At 51.1% G+C, this 11942-nt stretch overlaps 1 protein-coding gene across 1 annotated transcript; it reads left to right on the top strand.

Annotated features, from left to right (window-relative positions):
• Window positions 1-2822: 2822 nt before the first annotated feature.
• On the top strand, window positions 2823-3782 carry LOC123174475 (mannose/glucose-specific lectin-like). The gene is made up of 2 exons (XM_044590050.1): window positions 2823-3276; window positions 3398-3782. The coding sequence occupies exons 1-2, from the start codon at window positions 3208-3210 to the stop codon at window positions 3650-3652; spliced, it is 324 nt and encodes a 107-aa protein (XP_044445985.1). The 5' UTR covers window positions 2823-3207; the 3' UTR covers window positions 3653-3782.
• Window positions 3783-11942: the final 8160 nt, after the last annotated feature.

The following is an 11942-nucleotide window of genomic DNA, read 5'->3' as shown; positions in this document are numbered from 1 at the left end:
CTAGCTGCGGTGGTCGCCGTCGTTTCCTCCCCCGGTTTGAGCAGCGGTGACGACCGGAGATGGTGAAATCTCGTGGTGAATGTTGACGAAGGACTCCAGCAGGAAAAAGGAAAATATGTGGACGAGAGCTGCGCGTGAAGATAACGCTATGAGGGATAAGCAGTGGCGGGCCCAAGCAACACGCGTCAACGAGGAGAGGCGACTTACACAGCGACAAAATCAGCCGGTTTATTTAGAACGTTTTCCAAAAAGAAAAGACGAAGAATGCAAGCTATCAATGCGAGACGCTTCTTTTATGAGAGCGAACACCAGATCAATGTGGAGGCTTTCTCCTTTGTGCTTGTGCCTCTCATTTAATTATCTTACTCGCTCCGACGCCCAGTAGAGAACACACAAAATAAACAGGCCGAAAAGCAGGGACAGTGGCCAAAGAAATGACGAATGCGGCACACCGTCAAGCCTCGCATGAAAAAAAAACTGACGAAACGAGATGCAGCCAGCGACGCAAATCAAGCCTCTCACGAGAAAACAAGCAGTAATACATCGAACGGTCCAGGACGTGGGTGTAAGATAAATATATTATATTACATCTAGATTAATCACTATACATTTGAAAAATAATTAGTTACTACTTTTGTGGATCGAGGAAGTGGATAGTAAACAGCCGGTCCTTTTCTTGGGTCCCCTATATATTCGGCCTCCTCCATCTGTTCACCTCACACAGTAGAGTACTCCCAAGTCCTAGGCACCTAGCTACTGCAAGATGCAGAGGCACGCCGGCGATGAGCTCACCATCTCCGTCGACCCAGACACTCTCGACTGCCCCATCTGCTTCCACACCCTCAGGCCTCCGTTGTTCCAGTGCGCTGCCGGGCACGTGCTCTGCTCGTCCTACTAGGAAAAGGCCTACTAGTATCTGGTATACTAATGGCGCACACACCACTGATGCGCCATTAGTATAGGCCACGGTGCGCCATTAGTATTTTTGAATTTTGAAGGCGGGAAAATAGTAGTGGCGCACCGTCTAACCCCCACCGTGCGCCATTGCTATTTTTGAATTTTGAATTTGGATTTAGATCGTGATTTTTTTGCCCATTTTTTGCTCGTGTTTTTGCACGATATTATTTCAAATTTTGTTCCTGTTTTTGAATCTTGTACGTTCTTTTGCCGTGTTCTTTTGCCGGAGAGGAGTTCGCCGGAGAGGAGGAGGAGGTCACCGGAGAGGCGCTCGCCTACATCGCCGGAGAGGAGGAGGAGGTCGCCGGAGAGGAGTTCACCGGAGCATCGGAGAGGAGGAAGGAGAACCCATGAGGGGATGGGAGGAGAGGAGGGAAGAGGAGCTCACCGGAGAGGAGGGAGGAGGAGCTCACCGGAGAGGAGGGAGGAGGAGCTCACCGGAGAGGAGGGAGGAGGAGCTCACCGGAGAGGAGGGAGGAGAAACCGTGAGGGGAGGGGAGGGGAGGAGAGGAGGGAGGAGGAGGTCGCCGGAGAGGAGGAGGGTAGTATGGTGGAGGAGAGAAGGGAAGATGGAGTGGAGGAGAGGAGGAGATGGAGTGGAGGAGAGGTGAAGTGGAGGAGAAGAATGAAGAGGTAAGAAGGAGAGGACCACGCCCAGCCATATATACGGCATAGTAATGGCGCACCGTTGGCAGGTGGGCCATTACTAACTTTTTTTATATTTTTTTATTTATTTTGAATTTTGAAGGCGGGAAAATACTAATGACGCACCTGCCATTAGTATTTTTTTAATTTTTTTGATTTATTTTGAATTTTGAAGGCGGGAAGATAGTAATGGCGCACCATGGGCAGGTGTGCCATTAGTAAGTTTGAATTTTTTTGAATTTTTTGCCTCTCCAGATCTTAAAAGCCTCGTATCTTTTTTTCTGTTAGGTTTTTGAGGATTTTGAAAATGTTTAACGGGTTTCCCCCGTTAAATTCGGATGTAACTTTTCGCGTAGATGATTTTTCATATAAAAAACTTTTTCATCTGAGTTCGTATGCAAAAGTTATGCCCATTTTACAAATTCTCGAGAGATTTTGCAAATAAAGTCGAAATTCATATTTGTAATTTTTCACAACAACTAGACCACATATCACATGGGAAACTTATTTTCTTTTATTTTTTTGACATTTTCATTTTTTTAAACTGAAAAGGCGGTCCACCGGGGGTGCATTCGGTGAAAGTGACGCACCACTCCCACGGTGCGCCATTAGTAGTTTAAAAAAAATTTGAATTTTTTTTAAAACATAATTACTAATGGCGCACCGTGGTAGTGGTGCGCTATTACTAGTTGAACTAGTAATGACGCACCATCCCACGATGCGTCATTAGTAGTTTTGAAAAAATTATTTTTTTTACTAATGACGCACTGTGGATGTGGTGCGCCATTAGTATTTGCACACTAATGACGTACCAACACCTGGTGCGCTATTAGTATTTAGTAATGACGCATCACATGTACAGTACGTCATTAGTGTTCATAGCTGTTTTTGTAGTAGTGTGGCAGAGCCGCAAGTGCCCGGAGTGCTCCGTCGCCGCCGGCTTCGGCCGCTGCTACGCCGTCGACCAGATCCTGCGGGCCGTCCGCGTCCCTTGCCCCAACGCCGCGCGCGGCTGCCCTGTCCAGACGTAGCTCCACGAGAAGTCGTGCGCGTTGCTCCTGCGCCACGACCTGGCCACCGTCACCATCAATGACAATGCAAAGGTACGTAGGATTCGACCTTATGCTACCTCCGACCCCGATTCGATCTGTCTTGCTAGCTATGTTGATTGATGACTTGTGTGAGATGCAGATGCAGGCGGGAGGGGTTGTCAGGATGGGCCCTTGCGGCGGCGGCGGCGGCAACGACAGAAAGATAGGCATGGTGGGCGAGGTGACACGCATTGTCCAGGTCGCCGTCCGCCACTGCGCGTTGCTCCTGCGCCACGGCCTGGCCACCGTCACCATCAATGACAATCCAAAGATAGGATTCGACCTTATGCTACCTCCGACACCGATTCGATCTGCTGTCTTGCTAGCTATGTTGATTGATGATTACATGTTTCTTGTGTGAGATGAGATGCAGGCCGGAGAGGTCGTCAGGATGGGCCCTTGCGGCGGCGGCGGCAGCAACGACAGAAAGGTAGGCATGGTGGGCGAGGTGACACGCATTGTCTAGGTCGCCGTCCGCCACTGCCGCGCCGTTGACGCCGTTCGCGTAACGTACATGCGGAAAGACCGGGAGGAATCGAGCGAGACCGAGCTTTGGGGAGGGAAAGGCGGCATGACCACGGTGGTAATTACTTTCCTAACTAACAACGGGTCCACGGCCATGAGTTGCCTATAATCATTAGTCTCCGTGTGTTGTGGATGAGTTGACAAGCTGTGTTCTCCTCTTGTTTCGCGTGTGCATGCAGTTCCGTCTGCAGCGGGACGAATACCTGACGAGCGTGGAAGGCCACTACAGCCACTTCAATGGCAACGTCGTCATCAGGTCGCTCAAGTTCGTCAGCAACCTTCGCACCCACGGGCCCTACGGGAACGCGTGCGGCGTGCGGTTCTCGCTCCCAGCGGGCGCCGGCGGCAGGATCGTCGGCTTCCATGCGCGGTGTGACGACCAGTACCTCCACGCCATTGGCACCTACGTCAAGATGGACGACCGTGCATCGTGATCGACCCCAAATTCGTTTGTATCGTGTAGCGACTGTTTTTGCATTCATTCATCTAGCTATTTCATTTCACTTGCTGCTTCTCAAGTCTCAACAACGTCGATGATCGATGCTCTAGCCCCAGGACTGTTTAGCTAGGAGGAAAAATGTTAGGTTTAATCTTGATTCATGTATCTGCATATTTGTTTTGTCTTGCATATAGCTAGGTTTAGTATTTGCTGGCAAGTCCTACGTGCGTACCAAGATGGCAAAGTCTCGGTAAAAAGCGCAATAAAGCCAGTATGGTGCGTAGGCGTGATGCTATGGTGCCGTGTGACATGGCAGCTTCGTGTGAAGCGACGCGTGCGTGCGCGACGAGACCGGCTGGGTGGATCACTTGGAGCTGAGACACATGGCCAATTTGTTAGTTTGTGTTGGTATGTATGCATGCACAAAGTTTGTTAGCAGGTTTGCTGAGTCGTGTGGCAGTTGAGATAATGCTGCGCACTTGCTGGACGTGGTCAAGCCCTGTGTATATATACTGTGCACCGAGAAATGAAAAGTGGGGCCGTGACTCGTGAGGGGGGGAGATATAGGAGCATCTCCGACAGACGCGCGCAAGCGCGGCGCACTAATTCTTTTTTTACAACGTCGAAATAGCGCTTTTGCGCGTTGAACTAGTCAGTTGCTTTACTAAGAGCCCAAAATTTGTAGCGCGCCAGCGTGCCGCTTCAGCAGGCGCGGTAAAATAGAGCGCGCGCCCAACCGACGCACAAAAAACACATACAGGATGATCTCAAACATTCAAAATATGCAAATTTCACACAAACAAGATGATCTCAAACATCAATGAGAAACATAGTTCAAATTCATAGCCTAGTTCAAAAGATGCAAAGTTCGCACAAACAAGATGATCGCAAGCAAGTTCATGAACAAGTTTACACGAACAAATTAAACATCAACAATCATTCCCCATCATCTTCTTCCATCTCGTTTGTCTCCTCTTCTTCGTCCGTTTCTTCTTCCGATTCTCCATCCTCTTGTTTGTTCTCTCCTTCATTGAAAACTCGAACGATGTTTGCACTATCAACAAAGGCATCATGTGAAGGCATGTGAGGCCGCCATGGTTTAAATGAGGCCGGAAACAACATATAACAATTCCGGAAAATCCCCATATACAATTTTTCGAATTTGGCACTGTTCTACCTAAAACACAATTTTATTTTTGTTAAACATGCAAAGTAAGTGCACCATATTATTCTACATGTTTTTCTACTCAATTGACATATATAAATTATTTAATTCAGAGCTACGGTTATTTATAAAGGAAATATGCCCTAGAGACAATAATAAAGTTGTTATTTATATTTCCTTACATCATGATAAATGTTTATTACTCATGCTAAAATTGTATTAACCGGAAACTTAGTACATGTGTGAATACATAGACAAACAGAGTGTCCCTAGTATGCCTCTACTAGACTAGCTCGTTAATCAAAGATGATTAAGTTTCCTAGCCATAGACATGTGTTGTCATTTGATGAACGGGATCACATCATTAGAGACTGATGTGATGGACAAGACCCATCCATTAGCTTAGCACTATGATTGTTTAGTTTATTGCTATTGCTTTCTTCATGATTTATACATGTTCCTATGACTATGAGATTATGCAACTCCCGAATACCAGAGGAACACTTAGTGTGCTATCAAACGTCACAACGTAACTGGGTGATTATAAAGATGCTCTACAGGTGTCTCCGATGGTGTTTGTTGAGTTCGCATAGATCGAGATTAGGATTTGTCACTCCGGTTGTCGGAGAGGTATCTCTGGGCCCTCTCGGTAAACTATAAGCCTTGCAAGCAATGTGACTAATGAGTTAGTTGCGGGATGATGCATTATGTAATGAGTAAAGAGACTTGCCGGTAACGAGATTGAACTAGGTATGGTGATACCGACGATCGAATCTCAGGCAAGTAACATACCGATGACAAAGGGAACAACGTATGTTGTTATGCGGTTTGACCGATAAAGATCTTCATAGAATATGTATGAGTCAATATGAGCATCCAGGTTCCGCTATTGGTTATTGACCGGAGATGAGTCTCGGTCATGTCTACATAGTTCTCGAACCCGTAGGGTCTGCACGCTTAATGTTCGATGACGATTTGTATTATGAGTTTATGTGATTTGATGAGCGCAGGTTGTTCGGAGTTCCGGATGAGAACACGGACGTGACGAGGAGTCTCAAAATGGTCGAGAGGTAAAGATTCATATATTGAAAGGCTATATTCGGACATCGGAAAAGTTCCGAGTGATTCGGGTATTTTTCGGAGTACCGTGGAGTTACGGGAATTCGGCGGGAGAAGTAATGGGCCTTATTGGGCTTTAGTGGAGAGAGGGGAGAAGGGCCAAGAGGTGGCGCGCGCCTCCCCCTGCCCAAACCGAATTGGACAAGGGGTGGGGGCGCGGCCCCTCTTTCCTTCTCCCTCTCCCTCTCTTTCCTTCTCTCCTACTCCGAATAGGAAAGGGAAACCTTACTAGGACTTGGGAGTCCTAGTAGGAGTCCCTATGCTTGGCGCGCCCCCTAGGCCAGCCTCCTCCTCCCTCCCTCCTTATATACGGGGGAGGCAAGCACCCAAAAGGCACCCAAGATTTGTCTTAGCCGTGTGCGGTGCCCCCTCCACAGTTTACACACCTCGGTCATATCGTCGTAGTTCTTAGGCGAAGCCCTGCGCCGGTAACTTCATTATCACCGTCACCACGCCGTCGTGCTGACGAAACTCTCCCTTGGCCTCAGCTGGATCTAGAGTTCGAGAGACGTCACCGAGCTGAACGTGTGCAGATCGCGGAGGTGCCGTGCATTCGGTACTTGATCGGTTGGATCGCGAAGACGTTCGACTACATCAACCGCGTTACTTAACGCTTCCGCTTTCGGTCTACGAGGATACGTAGACACACTCTCCCCGCTCGTTGCTATGCATCTCCTAGATAGATCTTGCGTGATCGTAGGAATTTTTTAAAATACCGCGTTCGCCAACAATTTAGTTATGAAATAAACCCGTCGCGGAGACGAACAGGCGAAGAGGCCAATAGAAATGAATAGGGGAACACGAACAGATGAAGGTGTTTGTGCTGGTTTTGCGATACAAACGAAATATTGGCAGAACCTCAGGGCCGTTTTTAAGTTCCTTCTAGCAGCTCTCTCCGAGGACCGCGGGTTTGTTTCTTCCTATACGTAGTTTTTTTGTGGATAATACCGCACCTACCTGTGCGTGCCTCCCATCCGACGTGGCAGGTTTCGGACTAAATCTACCTTTCTTAAGAAGTTGCTCCCCACTTCTTCCTATTCCCTCATCATGCACGTCCACATCAGCAGATTGCCACATCATTTTTCAGTTTCCAAAATCGCCCAATCACTCATATTACCACTTTTATTACCCCGGTGGAAAAAAGACCTGTTTTTCCCCTCACCTGCAGACCGCACGGCCGCCGGCCCTCCCGCAGGATCCACCCACCTCCAGCCCTCTACCCTTGAGGAAAAAATACCAAATCAACTCACATGGCATTTATGATTCCCAACGCAGACCCTCTCATCTTTCCAACGAAACATATTCAACTTCCTCTTCAGCTTCTCCAACCTTCATCAAATCCCACTGTATTATTTTTGCAACCGAGATGGATAGGTTTTCTTCTCCCTCCATCAAATCCCACTACTCAAGCGATTCAGTTGCTCTTCCATCAGGTATTTATGTTCGCTCACATGCGCGCAATTTGGCAGGGTGTGGCAGTGAGCGATGGTGAGAGGCATTCCTCCTCGGCGATGAGGTACCCCGACGGCCGTCCCTGCCCTGCCTCTGGCTTCCCTATCGTAGGTGCCCCCGCCATGGAAGAACAGCGCCTTGTGGAGTATGCAGCCGCGCCGGGATCGGCCCCGGCCACCCTCGGCGAGTACCTCACGGTCTCCCCACGCGGCCACGCCTATGGTCAGACTCTCCTCGAAGCTCCCTCATGTCCTTGCTATGCTCCGGGCCGTTCTAGCGCCGGCCGCCTCGGATGCATCAGACACGGCCATCCCCGGCGCGGCCCAGTTCCAGCGTGATCGGGAAGGAGGAGCTCCCTCATGTCGTTGCTGTGCTTTGAGCCCTCATTGTGGCGGCGGCCTCGGACGCACCTGATGCGGCAACCACCACCGCGCCTGATGTGACCCTTTTCAAGCCCCCCGTCCCCTACTAAATTAGTCAAAACTTTTGTTGTTCATAGTAGAACTGATCCAGATTATCTCCTCACGGCGGGGCCATGAATCCCATTAATTAAATAATGGACGGCATGGCTTATTCTTCTTCTTTCATGTAACTGTGCAGGTTTATACTGAACTCGCCAGAACTCCCATTGTCTAAGTCTGCATAATCCCATCAACAAGTTGATAGCTTTGGTAAAACTCCCAGTATGTGTATTGAGTATTCAGAGGTTCGTTGCAGTACAATTTCCTTTTTGGACAAAATCCTTTGGTTAGTTTCAGAGTACTAGCAGTTTGTGAGTAAATTTGTTGTGTTTTGTCAACCAATATGTGAATCATGCTTCTGACCACATTCAGTCATGAATCTGTATTACTAACCACGAGATTTACCAATCAGATGTCTCTTACAACATGGTAGTTAAGCCCACTTCCTTCTTACCAAATAGGACATTTGCACACAGTGTTTCTATGTTTTATCTCTTAATATTGAAAAAATGGTAACATAGTTCCGCTGCAACACGTACCATGTTCCGATCTATCCATTCTCACACTTCCTCTACTCTGTTGCTTCTTTACTATACCATGCACTTGGCCTGTTGAATATGTTTGTTTTGTCTTCCTTGAGCATGTTCAGAGATGGGTCGATGTTTCTGTCATGAGACAGTAGGTATGTGTTAGCATTTTTTCCCCATATTTAATATATTTGCACATTATTAGCTAGATCGATTGTATAAGCCAGTTTGTTACAACAGTGTTCAGTTTGATTGGCACGCCTAACAAAACAAAGCCACCATTATTCCATTAGTTGATTACAGGTTTCTAATAAATATTTGTATTGAGGCCCTCTGTTCGTAAGACTGCACAAAATGGATATCCCAGAAAGTTCTTCATAGCGTCGTGCTATTCGGCCAGTCCCCTTGACCAGCCCCAGTGCAGCTGGTGAGAACTATTGGAGGCATATGCAACTTAACAGGGTTAGTTAGGTTCTTGAAGCCACCTAAAATCTTTAGTCCTGTGGTATGCATGATATCTATTGATTTATCTACAACTCATATGAGCATCACGTTCTTGGTATCAATCAGACCTATACCTCTTAACATGATGTTCATTAACTCAACTGTCAAAGGATTAATTCAGATAATCTTTGCAACCACCAAATTTGACATTTATCCGTAATCGTAAGCTTTTGTCGTTCCCATCTATCAGGGATTATCTTTGGAATCAATGGCATTATGAGATTTATTTTGGCACGAAGGGCATGTTGACAGAGTCACGGAAACAGACACACTTACGATCCAATTTAGAATTTGTGTGAGCTTCTGGATGCCTTGGCCACACACACACATGGCTCTCCCCTCTCCTCTCTCTCCCCTGGCGACGCCTCCCTCCCCCTCCTCCCCTCCGGCGGCGGCCTCGTCTCGTGCGGCCTCCCCCCTCTTCCCCATTGTCTCCTCCTTGTTCCCCCTCCTCCGCCCCGGCCCCCTCGCCTCGCTCCGTCCTCCCCGCTCCTTCTCGGGCCAACAGGTTCTGGGCTCTCGACTCGGATGATTCGGGGTCGGATTCTGAGGCTCTTCCTCCCCCTCCTTGTCTGGTCCCTACGGGCGGTCTCTCCGTCGTTTCGGCCCCGGGCCACCGTCGGAAGTTCGCCCCTGGCGGGCGCGGTCGGCTTGCCGGTGTCGTGGTGGAGGAGGATGGCTGGCGTCGCGTTTCCCGTGGGCTCCGCCGTGCTGTGGCCTGGTCTCCGGTTCCGGGGCCTCTGGGCTCTGGTGGGGGTGGGGGGCAGTGGCTGCGGCTTCCTCTCCGTCCTCCCCTCCGGTGGTCCTCCCCGCCTGTTCGTTCTCTGGGGGGTCGGCTCCGGCTTCGCCGTCGGCGGCGGCGGCGGCGCCTGACCTAGATCTCGAGATGGGGTTGGTGGTGGATTCTGTGTCTGGGCTGCGGGCCCTTGTGCCGCTTGATGGGCCTGGTGGGCTTGGGTCGGTGCCTGCCCTGGCCTGCGTGACCGTTTTCCCCCTCCCTTCCCTGGACTCTGGGCCACGGATGGCCCAGGCCCAGCCCCACCTCGGCCCTCCCTGTCGGCCCGGGCCTGGCTCGGTCCAGGTATATATGGATCCGTAAGGGGTCGGTTCCCCCATTTCTAGGGTTTCCTGCCTCCTCTTCCGATCTGCGTCGTCGCTGCCTCCCCATTCGCTTCTTCTCCCGATCTGCTATTCCTCCTCCCCTTTCCCGTTCGTTTGCGGCGGTGGTCGCGATGGATCGTTCGCGCGGGTCCTCAAGCGAGGCCGTCTCCGGCCAGAAGCGGGGGCGTGATGGATCTGGCGAGGCGGCGGCCGATCTGGAGTATAAAGCTACGCTGCGCGCTAAGCTCCAGGCGTCGCTCGCTCCGGAGGCGGGGTCGGCGGCAGCGGCGGCCGGCTCGTCCCCGCGCGCCTCTGGTTCTGGGCCGGCGGATCCCTCGCTGCCCCTGCATGGCGCTCCTCCGGGCGTTGCTCATCCTTGGGAACTGGCGGCCGCGGGCAGTCGGGCTGGCTCTTCTGGCCCGGTTCCGCCGCCTCCTCCGCATGGTGCTGCTCCCCTGGGTGGTGGGTCGGTGCGGGCTCCGGCGGTGGCTGGTGGGGGTCCGTCGCGTTTCGTCCCGCGAGGTGTGTTGGGGGCGCCGGTCCGCCGTCCCGTTGGCGCTACTGCTGGGCGGGGCGTCGGATCTGGGCTCGGCGCGACTGGTGATGGTATTCTCCCCCTCCCCCTCATGGTCCTGGTCGCGCTCCTCCTCAATCTCAGGTCGCCAATCCTACTCTCACCTGCTTCGCATGTCATCGTCCTGGTCATTTTCAGTCCCGATGCCAAAACCCCCCCTTCTGCCTCATCTGTAGGGAAGATGGTCATCTCACTGTGGATTGTCAGAACCGTACCAAGCCTCCTGCCTTTGTCCACTATGGTCTTGGCCTTCCTGGGTGCTCCTTCTTTGCCTTAGATAGGGAGGTTCCTCCTGTTGCTCCTATTCCAGCGCTCTCCAACATCGACATCATCTCTGTCCAGTCCAAACGCATAACATCCCAGGTTCTTCTTGATGAGCTCCGGTTGTGGGATGAGGGAGGGTGGGACTGGCAAATCCGTCAGCTTTCAGACTTCGAGTTTGCTGCGACTTTCCCCTCCAAGGAAAGCCTCCGCATGATTTCCTCCTGTACTAGCTTCATGTTGCCTCTGAACCAATTGGTTGTCTCGGTCAAGGCTGCATCTAATGGCTCCAAGGCTATCTCCTCTCTGTCTGATGTATGGGTTCTAGTTGATGATGTCCCTCCTGTGTTGTGTTCCACGACGTTTCTGATGGCTTTCGGGGTGCTAATCGGCAAACCTATTGAGGTTGATCATGAGTCTTTGGCTATCCTCGGGCCGGTCCGTCTGCGGGTGTGGTGTGTGGATCCCCTCTATATCCGTGGCTCCATTGATGTCTTCCCCTCGGCTGGTGGCTTCCGGCTCAGGGTCCGGGTGGAGGGTGACTCGGGTCCGGTGTCGCCCCCGCCTCCTCCCCCGCCCCTGCTTCCGGCAATGATGACAAGAACAAGGATGGTGACGGCTGCCCGGATGATTCTATGCATGGCAATGATCAGCGCTTTACCCAGTCGGAGTGGGACGGGCTCTTGTTGGGTAACGTAACAATAATTCAAAATTTTCCTACGTGTCACCAAGATCAATCTAGGAGATGCTAGCAACGAGAGAGAGGGAGTGCATCTTCATACCCTTGAAGATCGCTAAGCGGAAGCGTCACAAGAACGCAGTTGATGGAGTCGTACTCGCGGCGATTCAAATCGCGGAAGATCCGATCTAGCGCCGAACGGACGGCGCCTCCGTGTTCAACACACGTACAGCCCGGGGACGTCTCCTCCTTCTTGATCCAGCAAGGGGAGAGGAGAAGTTGATGGAGAACTCCAGCAGTACGACGGCGTGGTGGCAATGGAGCTCGTGGTTCTCCGGCAGAGCTTCGCTAAGCACTACGGAGGAGGAGGAGAGGGCTGCGCCAGGCAAGGGTGCGGCTGCCCTCCCACCCCCTCACTATATATAGGGGGAAGGGGAGAGGG

This window comes from Triticum aestivum, chromosome 1D, assembly GCF_018294505.1.
Source record: "Triticum aestivum cultivar Chinese Spring chromosome 1D, IWGSC CS RefSeq v2.1, whole genome shotgun sequence".
In the NCBI taxonomy this organism is placed as follows: Eukaryota; Viridiplantae; Streptophyta; class Magnoliopsida; order Poales; family Poaceae; genus Triticum; species Triticum aestivum.
The sequence above is the reverse complement of the archived record's forward strand: the minus strand, read 5'-3'. Positions and strand labels throughout refer to the sequence as shown.

Excerpts from the sequence above, each read along its gene's own strand:
- LOC123174475 (XM_044590050.1), top strand. The coding sequence starts at position 3,208 with ATGCGGAAAGACCGGGAGGAATCGAGCGAGACCGAGCTTTGGGGAGGG. Across the intron at positions 3,277-3,397 it reads AAGGCGGCATGACCACGGTG|TTCCGTCTGCAGCGGGACGA; the intron begins GTAATTACTTTC and ends GTGTGCATGCAG.